At 37.3% G+C, this 19,760-nt stretch overlaps 1 protein-coding gene across 1 annotated transcript in view; it reads right to left on the bottom strand.

Annotated features, from left to right (window-relative positions):
• Positions 1-9,842: 9,842 nt before the first annotated feature.
• PLPPR5 (phospholipid phosphatase related 5) overlaps positions 9,843-19,760 on the bottom strand; it is a 118,723-nt gene continuing 108,805 nt past the window's right edge. Inside the window, 1 exon segment of the mRNA XM_059375490.1 lies at positions 9,843-10,587. Within this exon segment, the coding sequence (XP_059231473.1) occupies positions 10,555-10,587 (33 nt within the window). The 3' untranslated portion in view covers positions 9,843-10,554.

A 19,760-nucleotide genomic window follows, 5' to 3' on the forward strand; every position in this document is an offset into this window, starting at 1 on the left:
AACACTGAAAAAATACAATTAAAAAAAATATCTAGCTCAGCTTCCCACTCCAGTGTCTCTCAGGAACCTTGACCTGTTTCACTTTTCTTCATAACACTTATACGTATCTGAAATTGTATTACACATTTACATTCTTCTTTATTTTCACTATAAACTCCTCCAGTAAAAAGGAAAACTTGTTGAGGGTGGGGATTTTGTCTTATGCTCTCTGGGATAGTAGCTAACACACAGTAGGCCTGGATAAATATTGTTGAATGAAAATATGAAGGATTTAACTGGTTAACCTCAATTTATGATCATATCAATGCTGACAGATGGCAATTGGGACTATTTACAGATTTTTGATGATGTTTCTCTTTTCTAAGTACTTCTGCACTTTCTTGCATTCAAGCAATGGTCGATTTGCTTTGGTCAATGAAAAGTGAGTGGAAGTGATGTGCATCTTTTTGGGGGTAAACTATTTAAAAGCCAGACACACTTACCATTGGTCTTTTTCCCCTCGGCCACAGTTAATGCCTATGTTCCAAATAGCATCTCCTCTACCAGCCTGGGTCTCATTTTAGGGTGTTATTAAATAGATCAGAGCCTCCAAGTGACCCATCATGGGCATGCGTGAAGCAGAAAGAAACAATAATTACTTTGTGATGTGATTTGGGACTTGACTGTTTCTATAGTAAAATAAAGTGTAACCTGAAGATATAGAGATTAGTATGTTTAAATAACATGGTCTAAATTACAGAATGGCAATGGAAAACCAAAAATTCAAGTCTTTCTTTCTTGGTCTTGCGCAATATTGCAGAGCACCCTGAGCTGTTAATAGTTACATGAGCTTGTTAGGGCTGTATGCTACAAACTGGGGGGTATAAATCAGAGAGATTTATTATCTCACAATTCCAGCAGCTAGAAATCTGAATCAAGATGTCAACAGACTTGATTCTTTCTAAAAGCGGTGAGGGAGAGCCTGTTTCATGCCTCCTGGCCAGCCTCTGCCAGCTTGGTGGCAACTTTGGAGTTCCCTGGCATAGAGAAGCACCACCCAGTTTCTGTCTTCATCTTCACATGGTATTCTCCTTGTGTGCATTTGTGTCCAAATTTCCCCTTTCTCACAGGACACCCATCATGTCGGATTAGAGGCGCATTCTATGCCAGGATGACCTTGTCTTCATTATTTGTATCTGCAACTACTCTATTTCCAAATAAGGATACCTTCTGAGATACTTGGGGTTAGGACTTCATCATAATAAGTTTAGACGGACACAATTCAATCAACAACAGTAGGGATAGAGGTACTTGCTTGGTCTATTACCCAAAACGAAATTTTATATATATATATGTATATATAATATTTTATGTATTTACACGTAAACATCAGTATTTATTATAATATTTAATATTATTGATGCTTTATATATTTATATAATTTATTTATATATAATATATAATAAACTTACATGCTTTATATATTTATATAATTATATATAATTATATAATTTATGTTATATAGAGCTATAATATATGATATATAATATTTAATATTATTAAACTTAATATTTTATGTATGCTATAATTTATATGTATATAAACTATATGTAATATAATATGTAATATATAATATATGTCATATAAATAAACCATAAGTTTATTTATTTATTTAAGAATGCCTACATTTCATTATTTTTTATCTTTCTCCAAATTTTTATTTAAATTTCAGTCAGTTCATATACAGTGTAATATTAGTTTTAGGTGCAGAATTTAGCAACTCATCACTTACATGCAACACCCAGCGCTCATCACAAGTGTCCTCCTTAATAGCCATCACCCATTTATGTATCAGGGTATAAACAGTGTATAACATTTCTGTAACTACATCTAGATTAACCTGGATAGAAGAGAATTTAGTTCACTATTGCTTCTGCTATCCTTACAGTGTTCCTGGAAATCTGTTGTATTAGAAAGAGGCAGCAATAATGGAGGGGAATATGGAGTTGAAAAATAGCGATGCTCTCTTTTTAAAATATATATTGTTAAAGTGAACAATGTTAGAGTCTCAATTGATGGTGGCCCAGCTGGTATGTCCATATGTCTTTAGGATTTTGAGATTAAGACCAAGTATTCAGAATAAATATAAAAGCTTCTAAAGTGGTATGGATATGATCCCAGATGCTATCACCGTATGTCTTACGAATTTCTCACTTCAAAAATACCAGGTCTATATTATTTGGCTTATCTAGTCTAATATACAAGTTTATCTTCCTTAACACAAAGCACCAAATCACAATGAAAACAATATATCTAAAAGAGCTGAAATTTTCATACTACTGAAGTTTTACATTCAATCATTGCAATTTAGGACCTCAAAAGTTTAAACTTCATTTATAATAAAACTGTATTAATATTGCACCATAGGCTAAAGGCATTTTCTAAGAGAGCAAACATAATTATTTGACATCTATTTGAGTTCTTGCAGATCATGTCTCAAGATAACACCTGAAATCTCATGTTACACTTTCTTATTTTCAGTAGCAGGAAAGAAATACCCCACCTTGGCTGTATTTACCCACAACAAAGATAACCATGGCCCCACCTTTGAGGATCAGATGGCTGTAATTTGAACTCTGGCCATCTGAAATCAGTAGCACAGAGAATAGGTCAGTGTAGAGGCAGTGAAAACACCTATCACAAAGCCCATCCATTTTATTTCATGAGAGAGCCCCCCTTATCCTAACTGACTGAGTTTTACATATAGTAACACCCTTGTTTCCTGTGTTCCCCTGGAGTCCTTCAGTTGCTTGGCAGGACATTGCCACTACAGAAGATGACATTTTAAGGCAATGAGTATATAGCTGTTCCGGCAATGAGTATATAGTTGCATCCCCCTCCAGATTCATATGTTGAAGCCTTGACCCTCTGTGGGACTGTATTTTGTGACAGAGCCTTTTGGGAGGTAACCAAGGTTAAAAAGGTCATAAGAGGGGGCCCTATTCTGAGAGAACTAGTGTCTTTTTGACAAGAGGAACCTGCAGGAGCCTGCAGGAACACAAAGGAAAGGCCGTGTGAGGACACAGAGAGAAGGCAGTCGTCTCCAACCTGAGGAGAGAATCCTCATCAAACGCCCCCTTGATCTTGGGCTCTCAGGCCTCGGAACTGTGGGAAAATAAATGTGGTTGAAGCCATGCAGCCTGTGGCACTGTGTTGTGGCGGCCTGGGCTGACTAATACAGTAACATACTGGAAGCAGGTCAGAAGGTTGCTAAGGGAGATTTCAAGGCAAGAAATAATGAGAATTAACAGCAGAGGGCAGAAAAAGCTCTAAGAAGGTAAGCAGGGAAAAAAAAAATCAAATAAATAACCCTTGGATCAAGGAAACAAACCCCCTATATAACTTCATAACTCATTGTAACTTCCGAGAGCTTTCATTTATTAGAGCACCAAAAAATGATTCAAGGTCAAAAGGTAGAATAGGTTAAATTACGCATATTTATGTACTAAGGCAGAATATGTGCAAGATAATTTGGAAAGATCACCTACAGTATTAATCTTGTGTTATTTAGGAAAAAAATTGCTTTTCCTGATGTCCCTTCTACTCCTTCTAATGAATACTTTGCATAGCTGAGATGGCCCTCTAATACAAAGACATTTCTATCCATTTATAAGACCAATATTTCTTAATTGGGCCATAGAAAATATGTGACCAAATAATTGCAATAAAAAGAGATCTATAATATCTATAATATATATTATGGATATAATATAAATGCACACATAATTATGTTGTGCATTAACATAAAATATGGAAGATTTCCTTTAAAAAGAAAGCTTTTAGGGGCACCTGGGTGGCTCAGTGGGTTAGAGCCTCTGCCTTCGGCTAGGGTTGTGATCTCGGGGTCCTGGGATCAAGCCCCGTGTCAGGCTCTCTGCTAAGTGGGGAGCCTGCTTCCCCCTTTCTCTCTGCCTGCCTCTTTGCCTGCTGTGGTCTCTGTCAGATAGATATATAAAATCTCAAAAAAAAAAGAAATATATAATATTTATAATATATATATTTATAATATATTTATATATAATATATAATATAATATATATTTATAATATATTTATATATATAATATATTATATATATTAGCGGTTTTGTATATATACAAAGTATGTCTGGGTGTCTTTAGCATTTGGGGATCAAAACCACGTATTCAGATTAAATGTCGAGGCTTCTGAAATGGTATGACATGGTCTCTGCTGATGGTGGAGGTGTTGGTGTTCTCATGGTCAGCTAAGTCTTCTACAAACACATGTATGTTTGATTGGAATTTCATTTTCAGCATTATCACCTTTTCTTTTTTGCTGTACTTCCATTTTCATTGGCTAGTTCTCTCTTTTCATCATGTGTTTAAAAAATTGTCACTTGGAATGATCACAGGGAGACACAGAGTTAACACAATTGCCTGCTTTGCTGTGTGTGCATGAACTGAGAACTGAATAACAAATGTGGTGTCCACTGACACGCTGTGATGTAAGAGGTCACTGATCATAACCCGCATTATTTACATAGTGACTTGAGAACTGATGAATTCATGGCAATGTTTGTACTTAATGCGATAACTTGTGGTAACTCAAATGTGAACCCTGTGGTTGGGGGAGCACCATGTCTTAGTCGGTTTGAGCTGCTGTAACAGAAGACCATAGATTGGGTGGCTTAAACAACAATTTATTGTTCTAGAAGCTGTGAAGGCCAAGATCAAGGTGCTGGAGGTCTGGTGATTGAGGAAAGCCATCTTTCTGGTGTGCAGGTGGCTGTCTTCTCATATATCACATGGCAGAGGGCAGAGAGAGAGGAAGCCGGTCTTTCCATGTCTTTTCTTATAAGGGCACAGATATCAAGAGGACCCACCCTCATGACCTATAACCCCCAGATCCAAATTCCCCCCTCTCAAAATACCATCACATTGGGGATTAAGCTTCAACATAGGAATTTGGGGGGACATCAGTATTCATTCCCTAGCACCATGGTAACTGAAATTTGTGAAAATAAAAAGTTCGCAAAGTAGACACATACACAACACACACACACACACACAATCAATGCATGACAACCTGGTTTTCTATTTCAGTTATTTTTTTTCCTGGTTTTATTCTTTTGCTTCAAATTTCATCCTATTCTTTCTGCTTAGATGCCTTTCTCATTCTCTGTCATTTTCATTAACATTGAAGAAAATTCTTCATTTTCTTATAGAATTAACACGACTTCCTTTATTACTATAGGGGAAGACCTAGGAAGGTTTTCTGGGAAAACCTAGAAAAGCTTCCGCAAGCTCCTCACTGCTTTCAGTTAAGAGCTAGATGGGCAGTTTTCTAGCCAGTTATCACAAAGACATTTGGGGGTGCCTGGGTGGCTCAGTGGGTTAAAGCCTCTGCCTTTGGCTCAGGTCCTGGTCCCAGGGTCCTGGGATCGAGTCCAACATTGGGCTCTCTGCTCGGCAGGGAGTCTGTTGCTTCTTCTCTCTCTGCCTGCCTCTCTGCCTGCTTGTGATCTCTGTCCAATTAATTAATTAATTAAAAGACATTTTTAGGGTGTGGCTGATGATTGGTGGGGTGGCCATTTTTGCAAATACAACGAGCTTGTTTTTTGTTGTTATCTGTATGTATCCTGTGTTGATCAGAAAAAAATCTGTTCTCAGTAAGTTGAGGAAAATGTTTTTAAGATTTAGGTTCACTAAAAGTTCATGATACATTGAATGCAAAATGGCCCTTATTCTTCACCCTTCTCTGTGTCCACATCTTTGCCATGCAAATTTCCAGCTACTCCTACAATCCTTGTATCTGCGCTGGCCTTGAGCCTTGGCCTTTGCCAATTAAACAAGATGGAAGTGATAATGTGCCAGTGCCTGGCTGCTTCTGCTCTGTCTTGGGCCCCCATAGGAAGGACCTTGGCTAGCAGAGGGAAGTTGAATATGAATTTCAGTTGTCCCAAATGAAGCCACCTTAGATCAGCCTACACCCAGATGACCCCCATATATGTGAGAATGTCTAACCAAGGTCAGCAGAGCTACCAGCCTGATTACAAGAGCTTGAAAGAGCCCAGCTGAGACTAGAAAAAGGGCTCCACTGACCCTCAGATTGGTGAGGATTATTATAGCACTTTGGGGCTTTTTTAAATTCAGCAATAGCCAAATTATATTATGTTGTTTATGGAGGCAATGTTTTTGGTTCACCTTAACTGTTGCTGTAATCGATGTGTGCTTTGCTTAGTCTGAAGAGTATGTAGCTGGCTAACCCCAAGCCAAGTCTCCCACCCTAACTTTAAACAGAACTCTTGGGGTACCATCAGTGTTGGGGCTGCTGAGCTGTCCAATCTGAAAGGACAGAGACTGATTGTCTTTCTAAGCACTGTTAAGTTGGCACATTGTGAAGTATCTGGTATGCAGAACCAGTCAGTAAATATTTGCTGAAAGAAAGAAGGCTGAAGGGTTTTCTTGAGGAAGAACAATAACTCCAGAGAAGACTGCTTAATACTCAGTATATCTCACAAGTTTAGAAAGATTTTTCTTTCTTTTTCTAATATTGATTTAAAAATATACCTTTTTCCCCCCGGAAAGAAAAACAAAAATTTCCTCTTTTGTACCAGTGATAATGTTTCCATGCAAAGTGAAAAATGGACCCACATTTATACATGAAATAATATGAAGATAAACAAGGACCCAGGATGGTGTTTGTTAAGATCACCCTTGTTAAGGACGCCACCTTTGAGACGTGGACTTCGAGTTTTTAGCTGAATGCTAAAGGAGGCTCTATTTCCACTCCTGTGTGTTTTCTTATCTGAAGGTCCTTGTGAGCAAGGTCACAGATTTGAAAATATCAGTCTGAGTTTAGAATTTAGATCCTGTAGCATATCCATGGCTCACAAACTTGGTGGGGGGAGGGGGTGACATATTTTTCTCATTAAACCTAGACCGTGTCCCAAGGTTTACCAGCCTAAGAACCAGCTATAATCTAAAGTAAAGTGGATAGTGAAGCAGAATATAAAAACTCTTATTTTTTTCTTTGTATAAGGAATTCATTCACTTAACAATCTGGAAGAAATGCCCTTAATTGAAATTTTAAAAAGAATCCAAAGTTGCAAACTTTATTTCAAAGCCCATGTCTGGCAAATAGTAAAAAGATTTGTGTTTCTAAGGCATGCAATCGGGGTGCATGGGTGGCTTAAGTGTCTGCCTTTGGCTCAGGTCCTGATCCTGGGGTCCTGGGATCGAGCCCCACACCAGGCTCCCTGTTCCACGGGAAGCCTGCTTCTCCCATTCCCTTTCCCCCAGCTTGTGTTCCATTTCTCGCTGGGTCTCTCTCTGTCAAGTAAATAAAATCTTTAAAAAACTAAATAAACATGCAATCAAAATTTATTAAATGGTGCCCTAGTGGCAAGAACGAGATCATTTACATCCATTCTTTAGCACCTTGCTGGACCAGAGGAGGCAGATCATGTAGTAGATCATACACTTGCTTGGCGTCCCAGATAGTTTCAGAGGCTTCTGATTTGCAAATAAGGAGGTTGCTAAGATCCCAGGCCGGCCTGGGGGATATAGCTGCCCAGAGAACTGGTCTAATGTCAACCACTGTGCTCCTTCTGCAAACATTCTCCAGTCATTCTGACAATTTGACTTGCATCACACAAGTGTTCTTTGTCTACCCCAAGAAAGGATTTACAGGAAAAAAAAAAAATCAAACTTAATTTTTTACATTTTAAAAATTTTATTTGAAAAATACAATACACAGCAGAGAATTATGTCCTCCCCTACTGCTCTTTCACAAAGGAAACTGTATGGTAAATGTAACTGTGATATTTGGCTAGGATAGATCCTGAGAAAAGAGAGGCCCAGTTAGAAGTGGAAAAGAAAAAGTCTGTCAAAGAAGGTTCACCTCTCTTTTAACATAAAAGAGCCTTTTAAATAATCTTAGGAGTCAGATAAAACATGTGCAGAATTTCTGCCATGCAAACAGAGACAACTAAAATTTTCAGGCTGACCAATTTATACTGACCTGGGCCCCAAGGAAGTAGAATAAAAAGATGTGTTTATCAGAAAAGTAGGTGTTTGCCTGCTTTTACTAGACCTATATATGTACATATTTACAGGTTCATATTTTCTTAAATGTGTTTTTCATTATTCGCAGTTAGAGCATCACGGTTCAGGGTTCTTTGCTGGCTTTTTGCCTTACGCATGTGTATCTTTTTATTTTTTCTGAATTTCTGTCATGGCAGGATTATTTAGTGCATAATCTTGGGCCCATGACATTTCTCGTTAGAGATGACCGGATGCCGATCCTGGATAAAATCTGCGTTTCTGAGGAATGTCTGTAACTCCTGCATTTGAACCTGGTTAAAGAAGGTGCAAAGACACAACATTTACACATGAATGTATAGCTAAGGCGTCCAACAAGAAAAACATTCCAAACTGGCTCCTTGGAAAACTGATTCTAGAACCTATAAAAGTGATTTAACTCCAGAAGTCTTACTGGTAATCCTGCGTCCGAAGACATTATAATCATCCTTTTCACTTCCATTCCTATTACTGTTATTGCCTAAAAAGGTCATTAAAGAGGATCAAGGCATTAGAACCTCCTTTGTGTTTTACATTTCCAACAGTGTTGAATTGCTGTAGAAGTCTGAATTTGGTAGAAATTTGGATTTTCTGCTTTTGGCCCTACAAAAAGTGTTTTAACTCCCATAGTGATGGAAAAGAGCAAGTAATATCTATTTGGGGAATACTGGACAAGTCTTTGGTTGTATTTATTTGCAGATTTCTGTTGAAATTATAGAGAAAATTTGAAGTTTATTTTTTATTACTATCAAGGTGGAGAAGATTCATTTCTGTCAACTAACTACTGCTCATATTAGACAAAGCTACTCAGGGTGTCTTTAAAAATTGTGGAGTTACAGTAGAAGAGTACATTTAATGGTGTAATCACACCCAGGTCCATCTTCCTTATATTGACATGGTTTCATCCTTAATTTCACATGCTCAGTGTGAGGTACGTCCTTTGGGGCCTCTCCTGAGCACTGGGGTGAGGAGTGCAGGAGAGATACCTGATTTAGTTTTCAACTTTACAAAAGACCTCACATCTAGACTCTTGACATTATTTTTAAAGAAAATTAAAAATAGGTTACCATATAGTTGCATATTTGAGAAGTGTTCATTCTTAAACCACAAATATTTCAAATACAACATAGCTCTTATAACTCTATTTTGGTATTTCTTCATTTTTTTAACATCATAAGTAGTTGTCCAGGACTCTACTGACCTCTGGAAGATTTCAATGTGTCCAAAATGATACAATAGCTGTGGTGTATTAGAAAATAACTAGTTCAGAAATTTAAATTCAGAAAACCTGAATTTAAATTTTAACTGCCTCCTACTAGTTAGTTGTATGACACTGGGCTCATTATTTACCTTGCCTTGGCTTTATTTTTCTCATTTAGAAGCTAAAGCCATTTTCAATGATTACACAAGGTTACTGTAAGGATTAAGTAAAATTATAAATGAAAATGTACCTTATAAACTATAAAGTACTATACAAAAAAAACCAAAGTACTTTACAAAGTAAAATGCATTAACCACATTTCTGGCATTTATAGATTTTAACTTATGAGTCAGAGTGTGGTTCTTTCCTGTTTAAATTATGAGGAATCTTGAGTAGTAAAAAGCCCAAGAATGGAGCCTTTACCTCCTCTGGAGACACTTTTATTAGTGGAAAATTGCTCAATACATAGGGACCACTGCTAGATTTTGTCACTTATAATACCCTAAGCCCTGTCTGCATTCAAATCCACAAGTCAACAATTAAACCACAATTGTCAGGAACAAAAGTCCAAATAAATAATTTTTAATTATGATACATTACTTATTACAGTAAAAATTGGCATTTTCCCCTTCAAAAGCAGAAGCACCAGTCTTAGAATGTATAGTATGAATGGTAATTTAAGTGAAATATAGCATAATATTATGTGCAAACATTATTTTAGTATAGAACATACCTTCTAAAAGTAAAGTAATTTCACACACTGAAATCTGTTAGAATGGAAATAATGTCATGCTGAATAATAACATAAAACCCCCATGACTTTCAAAGTCCACTTCAAATGAAATGTAGTATACTGCTGAATAGATCTACGAACAACTAAAAAACTTAACTAGCTCCAAATGGAGGGATTTCTTATACAAGATGACTTGTGTAAATTTCTTTTCACATAGTTATCGGTGATTCTGCGAGAGACTAATATGAGTATTTTATTTAAGAATTAATCTTTTCATTGGGTCATCACATTTTATTTAACACCTACTTTGTGCGAGGCTTTGTTGTAGGTGCTGGGGATACAGAGAAGAAAGACACAGTCCTGCCCTTGAGGAGCTCACAGTCTAGTGGGGGAAACAGATGAGTTGACACTGATTTTAAAATATAAAAATTATTAGACAACTTCATAAACTTCTGTTGTAATCAAACAAACTTTGGGTGTTATGAGTGGACAGTGAACAGGGACGATGTCCAATGCAGTGACAAACCATCTGCTTCACTATCATGTGACTTCTGCAAAGGCGGTGATATGGTTCTGAAAAAGAGAACGGAATTACAACATCAGAGTCCTGGGGAAATTGGCTTTGGAAGGTATTTAGTGCTTTTATAAAGGATTGTTAGCTTAGGAGCAATCTGTAGCCCATCTATGTTTAAGGTGCCGAAACATGCATTTAAGTTCTATGTATTATTATATACACCGAATGGCTAATTATATACTTTATGCAATATTTTTAATTCACCAAGTAGATTAAGGTGTAATAGTCACAATTAACACTGAAATTTGGAGAGATGAAAATGGCAATCCCACGCATGTTAATATTCTGCTCACTGTTAATGGAATTTTAATGTTGACTGTTGAAGGTTCAGATTAATTGCTCCCTGTGAGATAGATGGCATACAACCAGTTGGTGTAATGCTCAGACTGAAAGTCATTTGCTGGTTAACAAAGATCTCCTTAAACACTTCACTTATTTCCAGCTTTATTGAGAAATAACAGACATATATCACTGTATAACTTTGAGGCTTACAACGTGATGGTTTGATTTACATGTTGTGAGATGATGACTACAATAGGTTTAGTTGACATCTATCCACTTGTGGAGATACAACTAAAAGAAGGAGAAAATGGGAAAAAAATTCCCTTGTGCGGAGAACTCTTTGGGTTTACTGTCTCAAGAACTTTCCTGTATGTCATACAGCAGCATTAGCTATTGTCATCATGTTGTCCATTACAGTCCTGGTATTTAGTTACTCTACAGCGGAAATTTGAATCTCTTTACCACCTTCCTCCAATCCCCACTCCCCACACTCTTCACCTGGGACAATCCAAGTCTGAGCTTTTTTTTTTTTTTTTTTTTTTTCCTGTCTGTGAGTTTAAGGTTTTTAATTATTTTTTTAGAATCTACATGTAAGTGAGATCATATGGTATTTGTCTTTCCATATCTGAATTATTTAACACAATGCCTTCAAGGTCTATCCATGTTGTCACAAATGGTAGGATTTCTTCATTTTTGTGGCTGAATAATATTCCATTATACACACACACACACACACACACACACACACACACACCCCATAGCTTCTTTATACATCCATCCATCCATCAATGGACACTTAGGTTGTTTCCATGTTTTGCCTATTGTAAATAATGCTGCTATCAACATGAGGTACAGATAACTTTTTGAGTTAGTGTTTTTGTTTCCTTTGGATATATTCTTAAAAGTGAATTGGTGGATCATGTGATAGTTTTATTTTTAATTTTTTGAGGATTCTCCATACTGTTTTCCATAAAGGCTGCAACAATTTACAATCCTACCAATGGTGTGCAAGGGATCTCGCTTCTCCACATGCATGCCAGCATCTGTTATGTCTTGTCTTTTTGATGATGGCGGTTTCAAAAGGCACGAGGCGCTATCTCATTGTTGTTTTAATTTGCATCTCCGAATGACTAGTGAGGTTAAGCATCTTTTCATATACCTGTTGGCCTTCCGTTTATCTTTTTTGGAGAAGTGTCTATTCATGTCCTTTGCCCATTTTTAAATTAGGTTATTTGTGTTTTGTATTAAGTAGTATGTATATATACTGGATATCAACCTCTTAACAGATATATGGTTTGAAAATATTTTTCCCAATTCCATAGGCTGTCCTTTTCACTTTGTTGATGGTTTCTTTTGCTGTGCAAAAACTTTTTAGTTTGATGTAGTCCCACTTACTTTTGATTTTTTCTGCTTATTCTTTAGGTGTCATATTTAAAAAAATCATTACCAAAACCCCTCAAGGAACTTTATTCCTATGTTTTCTTCTAAGATTTTCATGGCTTCAGGTATTTAAGTATTTAACCCATTTTGAGTTAATGTTTATATTGGTTAAGTATAGGTCCAGTTTCATTCTTTTACATGCAAATACCCAATTATAACATCATCATTTATTTAAAAAACTATCTTTTCTCCATTGAGTATTCCTGGCTCCTTTGTCAAGTATTAGCTGACTGTATGTGCATGGGTTTATTTCTCAGCTCTTGATTCTGTTCTTTTGGTCTATTTGTTTTTATGCCAGCACTATAAATAACTATTTGATAACTATTTCATAAGAATTTTGATAACTATTTTGATAACTACTGATAAAAATTTGCTTTTGATAACTACTTGTTTAGTTTTTGATAACTATTGTTTTATAGTACAGCATCAGGAAGTGTGATGCTTCATGTTTTCTTCTTTCTCAAGATTTCTTTGGTTATTCAGGGTCTTTGTGGATCTGTGTAAACTTTAGGAGTTTGGTTTTTTTTTTTAAGATTTTATTTATTTATTTGACAGGCAGAGAGGACAAGTATGCAGAGTGGCAGGCAGAAGGAGAGGGAGAAGCAGGCTCTCTGCTGAGCAGGGAGCCCGATGTAGGGCTCCATCCCAGGACCCTGGGATCAAGACCTGAGCCGAAGGCAGCCACTCAACCGACTCAGCCACCCAGGTGCCCCTAGGAGTGTTTTTATTTATTTATTTTTTTTAGCTCTGTAAAAAATACCTTTGGAATCTTGATAGGGGTTGCATTGAATCTATGGATGGCTTTTGGTAGGTAATATTCACATTTTAATAATGTTAATTCTTCCAATCTATGAACATGGCATACTTTCCCATTTATTTGTGTCTTCTTTGATTTTTTTTCTTCAAGGTCTCATGGTTTTCAGAGTAGAGATCTTTCACCTCTTTAGTTAAATTGATTCCTAAGTATTTTATTGTTTTTGATGCTATTGTAAGTAGGATTTATTTATTTATTTAGAAAATTCATTGTTAGTGTGTAGAAATGCTGCTGATTTTTGTATGTTAATTTTGTGTTCTGCATTACTAAATTCTGCATTACTAAACTCATTGTTTAGATCTAATAACAATTTTTGGTTGTGTCTTCAGGGTTTTCTCTATATGAAATCATGTCATCTGCAAATAGAGTTAATTTTACTACTTCTTTTCTAATTGTGATATCTTTTATTTCTTTTTCTTGCCTAATTGCTCTAGCTGGGACTTCCACAGGACTAGTTGAATGGGAGTGGTGAGAGCAGGCATCCTTGTCTTGCTCCTGATCTTAGGAAAAAAGTGTTCAACCTTTCACTATTGAGTATGATGTTAGCTGTGGGCTTGACATATATGGTCTTTATTATGTTGAGATATGTTCCTTCTATGCCTAATATGTTGAGTTTTATTATGAATGGATGTTGAATTTTATCAAATGTTTTTCTGTCTATTAAAATGATCCTATGATTCTTTTCTCTCATTCTATTAATGTGATGTATCATACTGATGGATTTACATAGGTTGAGCCATCCTTGCATTCCACTTGTTCATGGTGAATGATCCTTTTAATACACTGTTGAATTCGGCTTGCTGGCATAACCGTTATCTTGGAGATATTGAAGGTTTGGTTCCAGTCAACACAACAAAACAAATATCTCAATAAAGCAAGTCAAATGATGTTTTTGGTTTCCCAGTTCATATAAAAGTTATATTTATACTATACTGTACACGGTTAAGTATGTAATAACATTATGTCTACAAAAAACAATGTACATACCTTAATTAAGAAATACATTATTGCTAAAATATGCTAGCCATCATCTGAGCTTTCAGTGAGTCGTAACCATGACTAACTACAAAAAGAGAACTACAAAAAAAGAATCACAATAAAATGAGGTAATCCTGTGTTTTATTGAGAATTTTAGCATGTTTAGACATCAGGGATATTGGCCTTTGGTTTTCTTTTCTAGAAAATCTTTTTTTGATTAGTATCAGGATAATGTTCACCTTATGAAATGAATTTGAGAATGTTTCCTTTCTCTTCAATGTTCTAGAAGAATTTGAGGATTCGTGTTAATTCTTTACATATTTGGTAAAATTTACCAGTGAAACCATCTGGTCCTGGGTTTTTCACCATTTGGGGATTTTTGATTATTGATTCAATCTCTTTACTAATAATTGGTATGTTCAGATTTTCTATTTCTCCCTGATTCAGTCTTAGTAAGTTGGCATATAGTTAGTCACAGTGGCTCTTATGATTCTTTCAGTTTCTGTAGTAGCCATTGTAATATCTTCTTGTTCATTTGTAATTTTGTTGATTTGGTTCTTTTCTGTTTTTTCCTCTCTTAGTTTAGCTAAGTGCTGTCAATTTTGTTTGTTTGTTTGTTTGTTTTTCAAAGAACCAACTCTTAATTTGGTAATATTTTCTATTCTTTTTCTCTTCTTTATTTCATTTATTTCAGCAGTAATATTTATTATTTCCAATCTTCTGTAACTTTGGGCTCAGTTCATTCTTCTTTTTCTCGTTCTTTAAAGTGAGAGTTATGTTGCTTATTTGGGATTTTTCTTGTCTCTTTATGTAGGCATTTATTGCTGTGAACTTCCCTCTTAGAAATGCTTTTACTGCATCCCACAAGTTCTGGTATGTTGCATTTCCATTTTCTTTTATCTCAAGAAACTTTTTTTATTTCTTTAATTTCTTTGATCCATTTGTTGTTCGGGGAAGTGTGTTGTTTAATTTCCATGTGTTCATCCAATTTTATTCTTGTTATAAATTTCTGGTTACATGCCACTGTGGTCAGAGAAGATACGTGGTATGATTTCAGTCTTATTGAATTTGCTAAGACTTGTTTTGTGGCCAAACATACAGTCAGTCCTAGAAAATGCCATGTGTATTTCACAAGAATGTATATTCTGCTGTTGTCAGATAAAATGTTCTGCATGTATCTGTTAGGTCCATTTGGTCTCTTTTATTACAATCTGCCGTTTTTTGAATGATTCTCATCTGGAAGACCTAGCCATTGTTGAGAGTGGAATATTGAATTCCCCAATTAGGGGCACCTGGGTGGCTCAGTGAGTAGTTATTCCAGGGTCCTGGGGTCAAGTCCCACATTGGGCTCCCTGCTTAGCAGGGAGTCTGCTTCTCCCTCTGCCTGCAGCTCCCCCTGCTTGTGCTCTCTCTCTCTCTCTAACAAATAAATAAAATCTTAAAAAAAATAAATAAAGTCCCCAACTATTATTGTATTGCTGTTCATTTTTACTTTTAGTTTTTGCTTTACGTATTTAGGTGCTCCAATTTTGGATGTATAAATACATATAATCATCAGATCTTATTGCTGTGTTGGGCTCTTTATCATTATATAATGACCTTTTTTGTCTCTTTTTTACCATTTTTAGCTTAAAGTCTATTTTGTCTGCTATAAGTAGAGCTACCTATACTCTTTCTAAATTACCATTTGCTTGAAATGTCCTTTTCCATTCCTTCATTCTCAGTCTACCAGTGTCTTTAAGGCTAAAGTGAATGTCTTACAGGCAGCATCTATTTGGATCTATTTTTTTTTTTTTAAATCTACTCAGTCATTTTATGTCTTATAATTGTACAACTTAATCCATTTATTTTTAAAGTAATTTATTGATATGCAAAAACTTACTGTTGCCATTTTGGTGTTGTTTTTTTTAAAATAGATCTCTTGCCCCTTGTTTTTTTCTTGCTGTCATTTTTGTGTTTTGATATTTTTTGGTACCAGTATGCTTTCACTTCTTTTTTGTGTTCCTTTATGTAATTTCTACACAATTTTCCCTTGTGGTTACCTTGAGACACATAAAACAGCTTACACTTATAACTTATTTTAAACTGATAACAACTTAACTTGAATAGAATTGATAAGCTTTACATTTTTACTTTTTCCTCTCCTTCACATTTTAGGTTACCACTATTACAAGTTATATGTTTTATGTTGCATAATAGCAGATTATTGTAGTTATGGTTATTTTTATCATGTCCTTTTAAAAAAAAACTTTTAAACTAGAGGTTTAAGTGAATTATATGCCACTATTACCACATTGCAGAATCTAACTATGACTATATTTAATTGTAATGTGTAATCCACTAAGCATCCTTAGAAGGGCTATTCTGAATTGACAGCTCCTAGATCTCTATTTCTTTGGAGATACTTATTGGAACTTTGTTTCCTTTGGTGGTGCCATATTTACCCAATTTTTTGTGATCCTTGATTCTTACATCGGTCCATGCATCTGAATAATTGGCTCCTCTTCCAGACTCCACAGGTTTACTCTGGCAGAGACAGTTCTTCACCAGTCACCTCAGTTTGGGTTTCTGGTGGTATCCCGTCTTAGAGTCTTTGGGCAGGTGGAGCCTGCTGTCACTCCCGGCTGGACAGGCTGAAGGCTGTATTCAGTGATGAGTGGGGTATGAATTAGGTTTCCTGCCTGGACACAGCAGAAGGAGCTCTAAAGTTGGTAAAGCTCTATTTGTTGTCTTAACTTCAGCTTACCTGGACCCCAAGTTCCCTGACCTAACAGACCAATGGCTTTGTTCTGCAGACTTCCAGCTCTGCCCGCCTGCCTCTTGTCTCTGACACTACTGAGCTGCAGAGCTTCCAGATGTCTCTAGTCCTTCTGTTGTACCAAAGGACACTCTTTGGAGCGCCAAATGGCACTCTCCACAGCAGGGGAGGTTATATCTCTCTTTCTCTGCCTGGGCAGGAGGGGAAGGGGCCCTGAAGGCTACTCTCAATTTCCCAAACATGTTCTCCACTTGGGAGGCACAGGGCTACCCTCAGTCTTACCTATAAATCAATCCCCCTGCCTGTACAGAGTGCAGGAGCGCACCATGCCCAGTACTGGCTTTCTATCTGGTCGGTCTGCCTACCTTTCAAGCACTGCTGGGCCACACTGCTTCCAGGAGTCGTCGCCAGCCCTTTGGAACCAAGGGGAGACTGGGGAAACCAGGCTCCAGGCAAAACTCATTTGAGGATCTGAATTAGGCCGATCCAAACCCTGCCAAGTTCTGGAGTCAGAGGGCACCCTCAGTTTGGTCCTGTAGATTTGTAAATCTGCTGGTTGGGATGACTACTTGGGCACTGCAGGTATGAATCTGGTCTGCCGAGATCCATGTGCTGGTTGCTGCAAGCCCCTCCCTGCTTCCCAGGGGTTGAGTCTGCAGACTTCCCTGCAATTTCTATGGTGTGAGATCAGAACAGGGACTCCTACAAACAACCCACAATGCTGGGGGTGGGGGTAGCTGGGTGTTTCTTTTGGGTTCTCTTGGTTCACTAGAGGAACCGAAGGTTCAGGGGACCTCTCCCGGTGGTGCTGGGCTTCTCTCGTAATGCATTCTGTCTCCATCTCCAGGACACGGGGGTGGGGGCGGGAGTGGGTGGGGTGGTATGCTCCAGCTCCACCCCAGTGTTCTGTGATTCTTTCAGTGGTGTCTTAAACAGGTCTTAGTTGTTCTTGTGGTGGGGAGCAAAGTCAGGAACAACCTGTGTTCTCATCGTGGTGACATCACTCCAAACATGTCTGTTTTGAATTCAGGAATCTAGACTACAGACTGCAATTTCTGTAGGTTGTATAAGGAATCTGACGAACAAAGAAATCCTTATAGGGATTTCTCCTCCTCCTCCTCCACCTCCTTTAAAGCAACAGAGTTATGTACAAAATGACCCTCTGGAAGGGCCAATATTTAAATGGATCTAGTAGTGCAGCAGGCCAAACCATGGCTGCTGAAATACTGCAGTGGAAAATTGGTAAGACATAATCAATCATGCTACATATAGGGTTATGTCAAGATGTAACATACTTGACAGCCCTAACCAATAACAGCAGCAAAAGGGTTTTACCACTATATTACCTGCTCCAAGTGCTTTTCATAGTAGTTTCTGTATTGACTCTTCATAAGTCAAAGACATCATAAATAGAATTTCATGTAATGAATGCATACCATGAGATTTCTTCCATGTGTATGTGGGTCATTTCAAGTTAAAGTGTCTTAACTAGTTAAAACACTTTAAAAATGTGTGTGAAGAAATTAAAACTCATTTTCAATGAATTTAGGCATATCAAACCAGAAGTAGGAGAATGCCATTGACTAATGCTTATTGGCATTATTTTCCAGGACTGACCCACTTAAACCTAGAGAAAAACAGTATCAGAAGGAATCACTGGTGAGCAGAACATGCTGCTAACATTTTCTGCTAACTACCAAGAACACCCTAGAAACTGTAATTTCTCACTTTAAAAATGCCTGATGAACGGGCTCTCTGCTCAGTGGGGAGCCTGCTTTCCTTCCCCTCTCTCTGCCTGCCTCTCTGCCTACTTGTGATCCCTGTCTGTGCAAATAAACAAATAAATCTTAAAAAAAAAAAAAGCCTCATGAAAATGTTGGGGAACTTGGCAACTCATCTCTGTGTTTTCTTGATTTTCTCTTACAAAAGCACAAGCATGATTTTAGGAAAAGAAAGATTGTCAAAGTTTTATAATGCACTTTGATGGAATAAAAACCATCAGAACTGCTGAAACAGTACAACACAGTTTTACTTCCAGGGGCCCCATGGGGACTTGACACCTTGACTGAGGAAAAACAATCTGACACACAGTGTCTCAGTACAAACCTCTGGACAGGACCTAGCACATAATGATTTCTGGAAAGATGTTAAGACAGAAATTGAAGATTAATCAGACAGTGGCAGTGGTGGGTAGGGAAGGAGTGAAAAAGTGATAACGGACCTACAGGAATGGAAACAAAAGAGAGAAAATGGATGGTGTTCTGAAGGCCACTGGCCTAAGTGTCAGTGTCCCCTTGACCTAGATAAACAAGTGTCCGCATGGCTCATTCAAGTTGCTGAAGATGAGCCTAAGTGCAGGAGACAACCACCACCTTGGAAGGTAGAACTGAAATACTAAAAGACCTTGATAGAACAGGGAAAGTATCAGAAACAAATGACTAATAATCGATGTAAAGCAGGACAGAAGCAGAGGAAAACCAAGAGACAAGGGCAAGCTAAGGAGAGTGACCAAGAAGGTATAGTGACTGGAGGACAACCTGTAAGTTAGCATCTCAACCCGGGAAAGGGCGTTGCTAATAATACACAGGGGACAACAGACTGATATTGGGACTGTCCTGAATAAGGGCGTAAGGACACTTTGGAAATAAAGCTTCGGGTGTAAAACTCTAATTGTGTTATGGAGAACTAGGAAATACTGGGGCCAGTATGGGCATGGAAAGTCATGTTTCAATGGCCTCTAGATTTTCCTTTCATTACCCATTGAGTCCAAACAATATTACCCTTTTATCACGTGAAGTCATTCCCAAGTTAAACTACAGTTTCCAGACTGACTCCATTTTTAGATCCCAAATCTCCCACTTTTTTCCAATTAGCACCCTTTTAGTTTTGCATCACACTTA

Source organism: Mustela nigripes, chromosome 14 (assembly GCF_022355385.1).
Source record: "Mustela nigripes isolate SB6536 chromosome 14, MUSNIG.SB6536, whole genome shotgun sequence".
NCBI classification, from domain to species: domain Eukaryota; kingdom Metazoa; phylum Chordata; class Mammalia; order Carnivora; family Mustelidae; genus Mustela; species Mustela nigripes.